The following is a 16740-nucleotide window of genomic DNA, read 5'->3' as shown; positions in this document are numbered from 1 at the left end:
CACTCATCTCATGGCATTTTAAGTGAATCACCGCAACACCGTAACTATTATACGTATTGCTAGGAAATGCATTTGTTTTGTATCTCATTGAGCGTACATATATCCAGTTTAAGAAAATGAACATACTTTAATTTGAAGAGAGTGATGATTTGCTTTAAGTATCTAGCTTCTCTTTTTTGTTATAATCCCATTTAAGTTACGATCTCGTTTCTAATTTTGGTCATGCAATCCCGGTTTACGTGAGACAAAATGAGGTGATATAACAAAATGGAACAATGAATATTTTTTACATATTTCATTAAGTGTGAAATAATAAACGGCTTAGACATGAAAATGATAAAACACAAATTTACATTGAACAGACGTACATAAGTGTTGATAAATTATATTTGTAATGTACACATGAACAAAATATATATAAAGAGCATCGATTAATATATTGACAGTTATACAGTTATTGTTGTATTCGTTTCTATAATTCCCTCTTTTGCACATAAAATATAAGACCTACACACAAAATACTGCACGCGAAAAACAGACAATTTTATGTCCCCTAGCTATAACTGACCAAATATGATTGCTATTGTTACCTATTTAGCAATACTTGCAGTATTTAGTGTATACTGTATATTGAACGCTTAGTTCGCCCAATACGACAAAAAGTCATGTATTATTTTAGATAAATCTTATTATTCAAACGTAAACATGACATTAATATTCCTTCATCATTTTATTTTATAAAACTCAAATACATTTCGAAAACTCATATAACTGTTATGGTTGTAAAACATGTAACTGTTTAAAATGTTTTTTAAAAGAAATGAATGAAATCTCATAGAATTTTGATAAAACGTGCCGATAACTGCACACTTATAAACACCATATTCAGACAAGAATGATTTTGCATCTACCTTTTTTTAATTAACTTTCTGTAGCAATGATGTGACACTTAAAACTTCTAGGACTGCATACAGGATACCGAATATAAAAAGTCAAAACGATTACAATGAATAAGTTGAGTTCTGCCTGATCAATATGCAAAAACGTGTGATTGAAAGGCGTTTTGAAAACAATGATTGATTATTTTTGTAGATCATTTTTAGCTTTTCTTTTATAATATTTTGTTTAGGATTTGGTAGGAGGAGACAGGATTAGGAACCATGTTTTTGTTATTTGGGAATGATGAGAGCTTGTTAGATATGTTCATCTTCTTGTCGTCAGTATTTTCATCATTTTGCCTGACAAACCATTTTAACGAATTCTGAAAAATAAAATTGTTCACTTTATTTATAGTATGGCAATGATATACATTTTCAATTATCAACAGGTAAGCAACATATCTTAAGTAATATTGAATATGCTTTATTTGTGCGAGTAAATAAAGTAATTGAGAATTTCACTAAAGACAGCAAAGAAAAGTTCATCTTTTGAGCATTTCGGTTCCAATGTCATATATGTTAAATATATATAACTTACATGTATTACTACCCAACTGATGAAAAATGAAAGATATACAAATGATTTTATTTCAATCCATTATTGGTCATTCGTACAACCGGACATATTTAATTGTTTAAATTTACAATATGTATGTGTGACTCCATTAAGGATTTGTTTTTTTTAAATATATTTTATGTTCACTTCGACCAAAATTTATCATTATAATTCTGGGATAAATCGGTGATTTCACAAATAACATTTAATTTAAAGATAGACAGTTTAAAACAATATAGTTTTGTTTTTGGGTCGTATGAAATTTACTGTTTATAATGTATATTATGAGGATACTAACCGGAGTAGTTTATTGCTCCATCTTTGTCTGCATCTGCCGCTCGGATCATTTCTTCAATTTCCTGGTCGTTTAATTTTTCGCCTAAGCTATGCATGACTGATTTTAGTTCAGATTTACTAATATATCCATTCCCGTCCTTGTCAAAAACCCGGAATGCATCTCTCATTTCCTTTTCTGGGTCCATTGTTGCATAATAACGAGCCATCATGGCGACAAACTCATCAAAATCTACCGTACCATTACCTGTAAAATATTGTGTAGTTTTCTTTATTTCTCCATTAGCTGCTTTATTGTGATAATTTGTGAAATATTTTTGTTGTCATAATTAAATAATTTAACTTCAGAAATAACACGTTTTCTGCTTGGATAACCAATTTTGTCCATCATTTCATAGACAAATTTTTGTAATGTGACTGTAACGTCATCATCTTCTTTTTTAGCGCACCTGGCCAAAGGCCAAGTAAGCTGATGCCATCACTTGGCGTCCGTCGTCGTCGTGGACAAATTTTCGAAAATCTCCTCTGAAACTACTAGATCGACAGATTGTAAACTTGGCATGATTGTTCCTTAGGGTGTTCTGCATAAAATGACCATTTGGATTTTTGAATCGTGAAAAAACATGGCTGCTGTTACTAAAAATAGATCATAGGGGTTAGAAGGCAGTTGTTTTGCAAATAACTGAAAAATCGTTGCCTTTAGCAAATTTCTGGCACATATAATATTGTTCAACATCATGAGACGGACCTATGCCGAAATTTCAAAATGATTTGTCAACTGTTATAGGAGTTACGGCCCTTGTAAAAGTTTTTTTGGCATTTTCCACATGTACAACTTTGAAAATCTTCTCGAAAACCATTGCACAGTTTGCATATTTGTTCCTTAGGGTATCCCAAACAAAGTGACCGTTAGGATTATTGATTCGTGAAAAAAATCATGGCCGCCTTAACTAAAAATATAACATAGAGGTCAGAAGGCACTTTTTGCAAATAACTCAAAAACCGTTGCATTTACCAAAATACTGGCAGGGGATATTATCGTGAGACGGATCTATGCTTAAATTTTCAAAACCATTCATCGATTGATATAAGAGCTACGGCCCCTGAAACAGTTTTTGTGTTTTCTCTAAAACCATTAAAGATCATTTAATGAAAATAAGCATATTAGTGTATTGTGCTCAAAATGACTGTTATGATTTTTAATCTGCGAATAGATATGGCTGCCCAAACTAAAAATGGAACATAGGGGTCGGAAGACAGTTTTTTTTCAAAATTATTATAAAATTGTTGCCTTTAGCAAAATTCTGGTTCAGGTCATGAAAATGCTATATAAAAGCTCTTCCTACAGTTCAGTTGATTTAACTTAACCTGTCTCATTCCTCAAGTTTTTCAAATTAGCAAATGGTTAACCAGGCGAGCGATTCAGGCTCTCTTGAGCTTATAGTAATATAATTTACTCGTTGAATTTTGATTCTAAAATTAGATAATAAGGAATGACTTATATTTGTTTAGTCTATTTGAAATAACCTTCATGCCCGTGGTGCATAATTGAAAATAACTTGCTTCGCAGGTTTTTTTGGTAAGAAACGATGACTGTGGTTTTCTCTTCATAGACCGACAAAATACAACAGTCATTCCTTAAATATTTCAAATGTGACTTTTTATATTCTACTGTAAATAAACAATTTAAAGTCATTCTGGATGCATTGTAGTGTAAACCACTGTTTTTTCCAGAATTCATCGATATGTAAAATCTGACCATTCATTCATGGAAGTCCGAAGGACACCCAAAATTAAAAAAAAATAGCGGCATTAAACCGACATCGAGCGTTTGTCAATTTAAGTATCCGAAGTATATGCGAGCAACTGATAACCATTTTCTTTCAAAATTGATGCTTAGTATATACGTTGCAGATATAACAGATTTCATACCTTTAATGCCTTTTGTCGATGGAATGGTAGTCATGTTTGTTTATGATAGGTATATGGAATTTACACTGTAAAAACGGACTTCGTCGAGGTCGTAAAAGATGAACCACCAATCATAATGAAGAACAAGGCATATGCTAATTAGATTGATTCATGGAATTATCATATGCAAGAGTAATCAAGGGAACCAAGGTTATAGCGGTAATCAAAAGAATGTAATCCAGGGACAAAGACCAGACATGGAAAACAGACATACACAACAAAGAACATAAAGTAACTAAAATGATACATACAAAGTAACAAAAGTAAATGAGCAACTCGAACTTCACTAAAAACTGGGAGCATGGACCAGGTGCACCGGTAGGGTAATCGTCCTCTGCTTTCCTAGAAACACCCGCCGAGTTGCTGATAAAAAGTCAAGTCCGGGGTAGACAAACGAGGAAAGGAAAACTATGACCCGTTGAATAAATCAATTTTCACGGTGCTGATGGATACACCATAACGATCCACGAGTTCATGATAACGACCATAAAACTTCTGTAGTGATGACTTCAATCTTGTAGCAACATAACCCTGTTCCAGAAGCCTATTTGTTAGAGTTCTGGCGCGATACAAAATGTCTGCGTAGTTTCGGCAAGCTCTTGCATAATGTATGAGTTGTGATATGAACACTCCATACGCAGGAGCCGAAGGGATGTTGCCACAGATGAAAGGAAAGTTGACAATTCTGAATGAAAAGTCATCATGTTTGTCGTAAAGTTTGGTCAATAGTTTTCCATTACCATCGATTTCTAAATGTAGGTCAAGATATGAGGCTGACTATACAGTGTATGTAGTATCCTTTATCTCAAGTTCTTTTGGGTAGATGCGATGTATCAAATCCCCGAAATTAGGATTGTTCAAAGATAATACGTCATCTATATAGCGGAAACTGAGATTGAAGGATCTAGCCAAACGATATTCTTTCTTTCTGATCAGATCAGCTATAAAGACATCTTCTTTGAAATTTGAACAATTATACCGTCTTTGTCAGCATCTTTAATCATCTGCTGAACATCGTCATTTGATGGAGTTTGACCGATTGATCTCATGACACTGCCAAGTTCTCTACAACAAATGACTCCATCTTTGTTTTTGTCAAACAATGAGAACGACTCTCGCCAATCTGAAAAGGTAATATTAGACATTCCATTTTTAACGGTACACACAAAATTATGTTCTACCATCGATTTGTATAAAAAAAGTACCACATAAAAGTAAAACAATCCTGAAACTCGAGCAAAGATAAATTTTAATATTTTTATAACTTCAAAAACTGCTAGAAGTTTTAGAAAATAGCAAACAATGCTGAATATACAATTAAAGATACCTAAGTAGCATCTCTTGAGACTGCACTCGATGATACTACCAAAAGCAAAATATAAAAAAAACAGATATTGGAATAAAATAATCAAAAACACCCAAATTACTTCATATTTGTCGCACTAATTAAACACAAAGTTCAAATTCAACACCACATTACAATGAAAGAAAAATCCCACAAATTGAGTCAAAGCTGCATGTTTCACTTACCGCTTATTGTTTCCTCTGAAAACTGACCAGCCTTAAATAAAAAAAAAGTTCGAATAAACTTAATGAATTATTTTTGTTGGCTTATTAGTCGATAGAAAAATTTTTAACATTAACCTGCATTTTTAGTGTAAGTGTATTTTACACAAAAAATACACAGTTCTTCTCAATGATTATTAAAACAAGAACGACAATATGAATAATTCAGGACAAAATTTAACAAAACACGTGTGTGCCAATAACACTGGTATGATAAACGTTCTATGCTTATCTGGAAACACTCGACAAGTTTCTCATATAACAACATATCCGAGTAAAAGGTAAGTGGGGAACTAGACATTGTGAACAAGATTGCAAAAACATAACTCCGTACAAATTAGTTTTTCAGCTAATTTTTGTGACTTGATGTATGTTGTCGTTTTTTCGGTACATTATGTCCATCTTCTACACTACAGAGGGTATATGTGTATTACTAATTTTGTTTGGTGAAGGTCTCTTCCACCACAGAGGGTATTTACACGCCATGTCACATTCAAACTACCCCGCCATCTTATGAAAATTAGTTCAGTGCATCACAAAAAAAACTCACGGGTTGTAATGAATAGTGGTCAGGCTTTTTGATAATCACATAATGTATAGAGGAGCATGAAAACTAGCTTAGTTAAAAGTGGTTAGTCAGGAAGCGTTTTCAAGTCTGCAGAGGAGATTGTTATTCTTTGAACCTTGATATGAATATTCTATTCCTCGTTTGGTCAACTTGATTTAATCAACGAGTATTAACTTAAGTAATGTGAAAACAAAGTTATTTGTAAGAAGTTAAACATAGTTAAAAAAAATCCGTGTAGATTCGGCTGTGGCGTAATGATGCAACGCTGTAATATGAAAACTTCATGAAGGACAGAAGGAATGTTCCTAGTGACAAATGAGAAATTACTAATTTTAAATCAGAAGTCTTTATTAAGTTATGACTGTTTATCCTTGGTCGTTAATCTTTAATGGTAGATCGTTTCTCGATGTCCGCTGTGTCCTGTATGTCAGGGTTTGGGAATAGACGCAATAGAAAAATATCCTAAATTTGGACAATTTAATCAAAGAAGTTTTATGAAATTGATGAATGAACAACATTCCAATTTTAATGCTAAGTTGTCGGTTCTGTTAAAAATACCTTGGTTGAATTTTAAATACAAATAATCACGGGTTTTATTCCGAAGAGGGAACTTAATGAATTCAGTATGATGCGTCAAATTATTCTATTACTTTATCATTTAAGCAAAATGAGCATTTTGTTGCATATGAATTAAATCCGTTATTTTGGACAAAATCGTTACATCCGAAAACAGCTCAAGTACCACACTGTAATGTCATTCTAGCACGTATATTAAAGAAGATACACAACCGTTACACCGCGTTGAAGATTTGTCAACTTCAAAACCTAAATATACTCAGATTCTGTATTCTGTGCATATTTATGGGAATTCGTAACAACGCAAATACTTTTAAACAGTTCGAACTCGGATATAAGCATAACATTTACCGAATAAGAAAAAAGTATCACTGCAATACTTCGACTAAACTGAAAGTTAAGACGCAGTTTTAATGAGCAAGGGTGCTTAAGATTTATAAGAAACTTCTTTTACTACATTTAGTGTATCTATATTTTCTATTCGCCTAAAGTTATTTTAAAAAATGCCTCATATTCATACTTGGTCTGTTATTTTCTTTCAACTACTTTGAAAAAGTTTATCTCCACATACATTATTGTTAAGGATAATCATTGGATTCTGATCTGATCCCACAATCTTTAAAATAAATTACATACACAAATAAAATTAAAAAACAATTTTACTTTTGCCCAGCACTTTACCATACAAAAGTTTAACAAAAGGAAATCCGTTGTTTCCTTGATATTAAACTTTGTATGAAAATCATGTCAGACAATCCAATCTGTACCGCAAATGAACACTTACAAGAAAGACATTTCATGTTTTATTGCTGCTATAGAATGCAAGATATTGCTTTTAGAAGCGTTTACACCTCGGATAAATGAAGACGCGAAATACTTAATTGATTTGAGTAAAACAAGAACGAGTTCATTATTGCTTTTTTACAAATTAGTTATCCGACAAAGTTGACGTTCATCATTTTAGTTATGTATTATGTAATATAACAAAATATGAAGCCTGTTTCAGGATTAAACTATTACAGTTATATCGAAGAATTTTACACGACCGATATTCTCCAACAAAATATGACCTTCCTCCTTGATGAAAATAGTTTCTTGTATTAATGTGTTTTTCTTTATTGTAGAGACTATAGCCATTCCTATATTTTGATGGTTTCAACTTTCTCTACGACAAAGTCGACGTTAATGACCATCGAATCGAAGTAAACACAGAATTATATTATTCTGTACTTGAAATTCAAATAATAAAGACTAAACCATCCGAGAAATTAACACTAAACAGCATATGTACCGACCGTTCTATATCTCTGATTACATGCGCAACAAATGAACAAAATCTATGATCACTAGTATGGTAGGCCTTTGATACACCATTACAAGCTCCATATAGCGGCGCACGTAAGTTTTCCAACCTAACAATCCTTCCCGGACAGTATTTAAATCAGATGTCATTTGACAATCTGAGTTTGCCATCACTATAACATTCCTACACACGATAATAATACATTTCTTCTCGCTGTTCTCTATACATTCTATGTAAGCCTTGTGGTTAGTTTAGGGTCAAGTAGAATACCTGGTCGATTAGTTTTCAAATTATTGTAGTTATTCATTTGACATAGATATCTATCCGTTGGTGACAAAATTTTACTTTGGGATTATTTGGTCATGTATTACGATCTTATCAGATATTAGGTAACGATTAAAACAAACATAGTAACCAATTTAAGCCTGTTTAACGGATGTGCCCAGAGACTAAGACATATCTTAGGGTGGTCTTGGGATAGTCAGGTCATGGAAGATGTCGTAAGTTAAGACATCTCTTTTTTATTTTTGGTCCTAGCACAAAGACATCTAATTTGTAGTATTGCTATCATCGTAAGATGAGAAGTGGAGTTAGAATGTCCAAAATGAATAGAATATATTAAGGCATAGACCGTTTTCTTCTCGAAGGGGCCTGGGATTTTATGTTGAGTTAGAAAATTTTATATCATGCAAGCGCGAAAGAAATATATTTTTTTCGGAAGCAGTCAAATTGTTATTTGAAAATATATTGTTAAATAATGGGGGAAGTATTGAATCATATTTTTGTTATTCTGTCATTGGCTGAGTAAATTATGGCTCAAATTTGGAATAATTTTATTTTTTCTTTAACACCGTATTGTAAGAGAAAGATCGATAAGACGAATGGTAAATTGTGAAGCTCTCTTTATCCAAATTAGAAAAAATTTAAAAACAAAAAACAAAAAAAACAAAAAAAAAACTCAACTGGTATTAAATGTACACATTTTGGAGAGCATTTTGTTAAAAAGTTATTACATTCTTTACTGACGACTCGAGACTTAAGATAAAAAAAATCTTTTTTTGCTTTTTACTTCATACTTTTCACGTACATTTCAACGAAAAATTCCGTATTCAGTTAAATAAAACAGTTAACACAGACGTTGTTGTGTGTGAAGTGTTGTATCAGGACTTATCTTTAACAATAGACAATTAGAAAAAAAAGCGTTACAAAATAAACTTCAAACTTTTCCTTTTCTGTTAATTTATCTTAAATAATTTATCAATTATAAGCCTTCTTCAGTCTATAATAACCACTAAGTTGTTATCACAGTTTAAATAGCAGCTTTCCATTATGTACTTTTGCTGGTAATTCATCATACCAACAGCTTTATTTTGAATGTCAAAGAGTAATACAAAATGCAAGATGTTAATTCGCCAAAATTTAATTTTCCGCCGAATTTAAATATTAAAATGACGCTTGAGATTGAACATTTAACGATTCAATATTAAAATTTTGAAATCTCACCAAAAGAATTTCAGAGCTCTAATTTGTTGTTAAAGAAACAATTTATAAAACTCTCTTTTTTTTGGTAGTGCATACTACGTAATATGAATAATTTTGTATGATGGTCGTCAGTCGCCTCGCACCACGTTTATAGGAATGACTTACACTTAATCAAACCATGAAGAACCAGATTCCATCTTTAATAACACATCGTATATTCATAATCATTGTCTTGACACCTTATGCATGAATTTAGAAATGAAAAGCGACATAATTCGAGCAATTGTTAGCAACTACGTTCATCTTGTATTGTTTTAACTAACGGTTTTTCTTAGGTAACCATGGTTTCTGTATATTACAATTAGGGATGTACTAATTACAAGCAGACTTTAGATGAGATATATGGTGACTAAGTCAGGGTCAAATCCTTGATACACATTCAATGCAATCAGCGACAAATTTACAGTGAAATCATGTGCAATTTGTTCAATTAAAAGAAAATTTGAATTTCGTACCGAATTTTCAGGTTTTTTTTATACTAAAAGATTGTTTTCTGTCAAGTAAGGTATAAGTAGAGGTCTTATCACTGCTATTATTTTCTACGTCTACATCTGATAATAAACATTGGATTAACCACTCAATGTCTTCTTGTTCTCGTTTTATCCATTTTCTTGCGTGGCCCTCTACGGCATCCATAAGAACTTTAAAGTTATAATTCCAATTTATGGAGCGTGGTTCACGGTACTTGGGACCTTTAGAAAGGATATTACGCATAGATTCGTTTTTGATGATGGTTAAATCTCCCGTAACGACGTGACCGGAAGGACCATATTTGAATGGAGAGTTTTTGCAAGAACAGTCGGGTGGTTTAGCCTTGAAGTCCTCAATATTTAGGTTCTGCAATACCTTTTTATAATTGTAAATTTTGGATGCAATGGGTGAAGTATAGGAATATGAAATAATTGGTATGGGTTTGTCTTTGAAATATGGGGGAATTTTTGTGTAAAATGTCATCAAATTCTACGAACCATTTATGAGAAGTTGTGTTTACTCGGTTTTCACACGTGAAACATTATCTTATTTTGCAGGAAGCGGACAAAAATATTTGTTTCATGCACATCTATGTGTATAATGTCTTTTATTTATATCCATATAACAGTTTAAGAGTAGTTCAGATAATAGAAGCTCCCTACACGCACATTTACATGCAATGTTCTATGGAATTTCATTAATATCTGTTGAGTTGTATTAATAGTTGCTCTTACAAAGTATCGACACAAAAGATATGTAGACAGACAGACAGACAGATAAGATGATTACTATATACACACAATAAGCCCCCGTGACTGTTGAAATAATTCGGTAATTTTGATAATACTCTTTGCTATAAAACATACTGCTTATACGTCCACAGAGATATAAACATTAATACAAAGATCCATATATTTTCACAAATTGTCGTGATTATTTGATTTTTTTACTTGAAAAAAGGTATTGATATGATACCTAATGAAAAACCTTCAAAAAACCATACAAGACAAATGATTGAAATGTATCATATTAAATCAGTTTGTACTAGCCATCCTTGGTATTCTTGATTATAGAGTTATAAATTGTCCGGAAACAACACAGGTTATAGCGTTTAGTTCGATTAACCAATCTATTCATCAAATATTCAAGATTAATAGATTAATATCCACGTTAAGAGTTGTTTAATGAAAGTTCTCTCCCAGACTTGCCGGCAACATACAAAGACCACCAGTTCAAGTTATGAAGTGCCGTCTAGAAGACAAAAAATGGAACAAATGGATTAGATTTATTCCTGATAAAGGTGCATATTAGAACGTTTCTTAAATTCATAAAAAAGAAACGGACGAAGTATAGACAAACAATTGAACCCACAATCGTGGTTACAATTAAGTTATTTGTACCTTATATACACAAAGCTTAAAGAAGCATGACCTAATCCCTTTGTTTCAAACACAAACACTATCAAATGCACGTTTTATGTAAGTACGATCCTTTAACTGAAACTTATGTATTAACTTTCACATGTATGCAGCTCGGATATAAACTTTCAACTTCTGCAGTTTAGGTAAAAACTTTTAACTTATTCAATTTCTGTCTAACCAAAATGATTTGATTTTGCAAGTTACATTCCCTTGAACTTTTCCTCCATGCAATATACAGAGTTAAATACATAAATATATTCCGATGCAAAAGAGATTATGCTTTTCTCGAGATTTGATTAAGGAAAAGTTAACGAACATGTTTACTCTGCCCAATATTTATTTTAAGAATAAATATCACACCATAAGAGGCATTGTCACTTTTTAAGATATTTTAATTATAAGAGAGAAATAACATCGTATAAAATACAGAATAGCAACAACGCGTTCAATATTGTCTAAAAAGTTTCAAAATTTGAGAAATTCTATTTTTCAAAATTTGTACCGGGCTCCCTTTTCGAGTTATGTAACAGAAAACAGTCATGATTAGAACAATTCCTTGTTAATGATGAATACTTTACAACATTTTACTTTGTCTCTAGCTGTGTATTAATGTCTTACTTAATCCATTATAATCTGGAGGCATGTCGATAGGAAGTCAAGATTTTGATTTTGTTTTGCATTACTAAATAGATTCTTTGAGAACTTAATAATTTAATACATCGAACATGATATTCAGCGATGAAAAATAATTAAAAAAAAAAATAAAAAGTAATAAATTCTGTTGGTTTATATTTGTCTTCGTTCAATGATATTTCAGTTGTTGAATAGCGTCCTGGCTTGTGTTTCCTATCAATTAAAACTAAAAATATGTTAACTGTCACGATACTGGTTAACACAATATATTATACCCCAGACTGTCCACGTAGAAACCAGGCAAATCCTATAATCACTTGGCTGATGAAAAATTTTATCCCACGGAATTTTTTGTTCCAATATAATGTTTGTATAAAATGAATGTCAAATAGTACAAAGACTTTTTTAATCGGCAATGGATGGCTCAGCAAATTTTTAGAGTTCCTTATAAAAGCAACCAAATTTTGCATAAAATGAAAGAGTTACCTCCCTTTTTCAGTGAATTTCGATGTTTTCTATGTAATTTACTTCTCTTTAACCGTTGTGGTTAATCAAAAGCAAACGTTCAATGCATTTATGTTATAAAATGAATTAATTTTTTAAACAAAATTTGCCAAGTGTCACCAACTGCCTGGTTTTTGCGTGGTCGCCCTCTTAAGTATGAATTTCAAAACTTAAGTATGACTATTAACATACTTCAATAATGTTACTTTCTTTTTTATGTTTTAAAACATCAATGTTAAAAACGTAATAAAACATATATTAAATACTTGGATATTTCAGTTGGCTGCATTGTAAATTTTACTTCAAACTATATATTTCTTTCCTTTTTCAGCTGATATTATGCTTTGGAAAAGTCAGTTAGTTAAGATGCTTTTATACATAACACTGGCTATGATCCAATGCCATTGTCTCGTTCAAAATAGAAATTGAAAAAAAAAACAAAACAAAACAAAACAAAACAAAAAGAAAAATAGAGACACAACAGACACTTGACCTGTTCGATAACCTGGCCTATTGTAAAAATAATCAATAAGTGTATACTCACAAATAAAGACACTTTTTGCGGTGCAACGATTTCTTTTCACAACGCATCTTTTTAATTGTCGATTCATCTAATACGCTCGTATACAAACGCCTTAGGTACGTTTGTTATAGATAGAAAGAGTAGTACGGTTTTCGTATTCTAAAATGTGATTTCTTCGCATGTAATATTGGAACATACGGTGTATCCAATGGGAAAAATAAAACATTACGTAAAAGTGTTAACTTTTGTCAAGCTCACTGGATGTTGGAGTCTTTTTTTTTTAGATTTAGATTTGTTTTGCCCCCTTCGTTATTTCTTTGCATTTATTTTGTAGTTTTCATTTTCTTTTCTTCTTTTCTTTGAAATTGTCATATGATTTTTTTTTTAAATTTGCTTTTAGCATGCTTTTATATTCATGTTTTTATAAGAGATTATGAAATAAAATACGATTTTTAATTTGTATATCACATAGAATAGCACCAGCTGAAAAAAAACTAATGGATATTTAACATGCTTTTAAAATAACATGACCAATTATTGTAGGCTAGTGAAAGTATTCAATCATATTTCCAAGCGGAAATTGTTTTGTTATTGTAATCGGACACATGATGAAAGTCATGCATGTACCATATATATATGGGTAAGCATGATAAAATGCTGAAGTGTACCGTGGATACGGGTAATAATGCACCAGAAACCTAAATATGCTCACTGATTACACACATACATAACGCATTATTTCCTCAAATCATCTGGCGATAAGAAAGCATCAAACTAACCTTGATTGAGCAGCTTCTTATCGAAACAATTAGTAACAGATGCATGCAATAGATAGTTCAGAAAGTTTGACATTGATAATATAGTGAAAGTTTTGATAAAACAACAGATCTATATAATCCTGTAGTTATTGTTATTATTCCTTATGCTAACAATACTATCAAAGTTTACAGTACTCACCATTGGCAATTGTTATGGTCTAAACTGCTGAAGTAAGTCAAATGCTTGAATGTCGTTCGTCCTGAATATTCCTAAATATAATAAATCAATGTATATTCAACAGTTATCGAAATCAGCAATCAGATAGAATTACCATGGACATAACACAGTTTGTGTACTGGTATAGATCACTCTGTAATAGACAATGATTATGGCAGATAGAAATCATTTAGCGATACGTGCAAATATGTTACCGCAATATCACCACTTAGTCAGTCAGTAACGAGCTGAACAATGAAATTTAACGACGTTTTGATTAAGACGAAAACAGTTACTTGAAATCAGGATTAACGGGAAAGAATCTGATATTTCCCTATAAATATTGAGCTTTTATTGAATTGAAGCTATCGTCTGTGGGCGTTATCTTCAGGCATAAGTCAGGAAATGTTCAGCAGCACAGCCTGATTATCATTAATGGACGATAATGATGCAAAAAACACAAGGAACCTTTGCTAATAATACCTAGGTTTTTTCATTAGAGTAGTTATCAGAATAAGTAAGCGTGAAAAGAGGCTTTGATACTCATTTTTACTCAACCGGAATATAAACTTAAATAATACCACGAATATATGTGTGCCATATCTCTTCATGCATTTTTCCATTGTCGAATGGCGTAAGTTTCAAATTGTTGTTGGAATCAATTGGTAATGTATACATGTTTTAGCATAGGGGTTTGAAAAATATAAGAAAAACATTTACAAAGTAAACATTTAACTAAGTTAAATGCTCAAATCAAGAAATTTTATATAACATTAAGACAGCGATAAACACTAGACGGAAATTCCTCTTAATCTGACTTAGTATTTGTTTTCACGATGTTGCTAGTAGTCATATTTTTTTTCCCATGCTATTTTCTATTATGACGGAAAACATTTTTTCTCCCTTTCGGAAATGTTGGACCAGCTCTATTTTCCAAGGGTGGAAATTTTGAAACACTACGACCACTGTGTCATGAAGGTAGTAGGTGGTTATCACTATCTCAAATCCAGAGAGGAATGCAAAATAATTACAAAAATTTTAAAAGACTAACCCCATACTTTTACGTGTTGATGTTCGATTCCAAGTAGTTGTGTATTAGTCATGTTAATATCGGCATAAAGAAATCATCGATACATACTTATAATTATAAAATCACTAAAAAATAAATTGGTCTCAAAAAATGTTTTTGGTACTTATTCAAATCATTTTGGCAATTCCGATGTCATACATACTGTTTTGTAATTTACTTCCACTTTTTATTTATTTATTCAAAATACCGAATAATTGCCTGCTGCATTTACATTTTTCAGAAAAACAGAAAATACAGTTTTGAATGAATTTAAAATGTATTCTAAAATATCAGCACCCAGTAAAGTATGATTTTAGACGAAGTGACAGCAATATAACAATCAATAGTTCTACTGAAAATAGACGGGAAAAGATCAGGAAATTGACAAATAGACGGGAAAAGATCAGGAAATTGACAAATAGACAAATGTAGCAATTACAGTGTTATGTTGTGTCTTCTACAACAAATGGAAGGAGGTCATAACAATTTTTGATCATACTGATTATAGATATTTCAGTTGACAGCATAAAATTTGCTTGTTTTTTTCAAGGAAAATTTATCAGTATAGGAAATGCTAGTTGTTATATTTTAATGTCCTGGCTTTTTTGGTTATAGAAATGACACTTCTCTTCTTCTAAAATTTCAATATGTAGTACAAACAATTATCACGTCAGTAGACTTTAATTCTATTGAACTTCAAAGGAAAATCAAGTAAGCTAAGAATCGAAGGGTGATAAAAAAAAATAACATAGTCCAAGTATAACGAATACAGACAAGGAAAATAAACACACACAACAAAGAACATAAAGTAACCAAAAACACTTACATAAAACTCCGTAATCCACTAAAAACTATGGCAAGCCTGTTCTAGTATTCTAATTGTAAGAAGTTAGCGCGGTACAAAAAAGTTTCGGCAGGCTCTTGCATAACGAATAAGTTGTTGTTATACGAGGTTGACTATACGGAAAGTAATAGTATTTGTCGCATAATATGGCTATAAGTTTTCCTTTTTCGATCTCTTTAAGTAGGTCAAGTTATGGTGATGACCTCATATTGTCTGTGGTGTCCCTTATCTTGGGTTATTATGCGATGTATAAAATTGCATAATCAATGATTCTTTAAAGAAAAAATGTCTTCTATATAACGGAAACTGAGTTCAAAGGATCTGGCTAAAAGATGTTCCTTCTTTCGGATAAGAGTAGCTTTAAAGGAAGCCTCATAAGAGTAAATGAATAGATCAGTTTGTAGAATAATTTGTTCCCATTGGAATGCCGACCGTCTGTTGAAAAACGCGTCCACTACACTGGATAAATGTGCCGTCGATAAAAAAATTCTAGTATTTCGACATCTTCTTCAGTATATCTTTAAATGGTGTAAAAAAAAACTCTCCCGGTTAACATAAAAGTTATATTCTGATACATTTTTACGTTTGACAAAGGCAAATTTTACACGAAAATAAGCATTTCCTTTAAACGTTTTTTTTTTCTGACTCATCGTTAGACGTTTCTATCATATTTCAACTCTAAACATTCCAGAAAACCCTTACAAAATGTAAATTTAAAAACGACTTGTTGATTAATGTTTTTATGTAAATCAAATGTACATATGAACCTGTTATATAAGAAGAATACCAAATTGTAAAATCATTATTCACTTGAGTGAATTGTTCCTGTTTGGATATCCACAATAGCAATATTTCTTTAAACCAATTGTAAATACATATGCATTGTGCTTTTGAGTGTATATGAACAAAACTTTCAGAGATAAAAGTAAAATAGTCGACTAAGCTGTCAGCGGCGTCCTTTGTATGTTTTTAGTAAGACTAGAGAT

General features: G+C 31.7%; 1 protein-coding gene across 1 annotated transcript; it reads right to left on the bottom strand.

Annotated features, from left to right (window-relative positions):
• Window positions 1–369: 369 nt before the first annotated feature.
• Window positions 370–14293, bottom strand: LOC148624083 (neo-calmodulin-like). Its single transcript, XM_088566572.1, has 5 exons — window positions 13824–14293; window positions 5290–5320; window positions 4739–4882; window positions 1793–2035; window positions 370–1261 (listed from the first exon to the last, which is right to left on the bottom strand). Exons 1-5 carry the CDS (start codon window positions 13824–13826, stop codon window positions 1230–1232), a joined length of 453 nt encoding a protein of 150 aa, XP_088422698.1. The 5' UTR covers window positions 13827–14293; the 3' UTR covers window positions 370–1229.
• Between the last annotated feature and the right edge of the window lie 2447 nt (window positions 14294–16740).

Source organism: Perna viridis, chromosome 2 (genome assembly GCF_037379345.1).
Source record: "Perna viridis isolate PV_CMFRI_1.1 ecotype Kerala chromosome 2, ASM3737934v1, whole genome shotgun sequence".
NCBI lineage: Eukaryota > Metazoa > Mollusca > Bivalvia > Mytilida > Mytilidae > Perna > Perna viridis.
Note: the sequence above shows the minus strand (reverse complement) of the source record. Positions and strands in the feature narration are given on the sequence as shown.

Bases quoted from the DNA above. Each gene is read 5' to 3' on its own strand.
- LOC148624083 (XM_088566572.1), bottom strand. The intron at 4,883-5,289 runs GTAAGTGAAACA...TTACCTTTTCAG, and splicing joins TTCAGAGGAAACAATAAGCG to ATTGGCGAGAGTCGTTCTCA. The intron at 2,036-4,738 runs GTATAATTGTTC...AATATTTTACAG, and splicing joins TAAAGATGCTGACAAAGACG to GTAATGGTACGGTAGATTTT.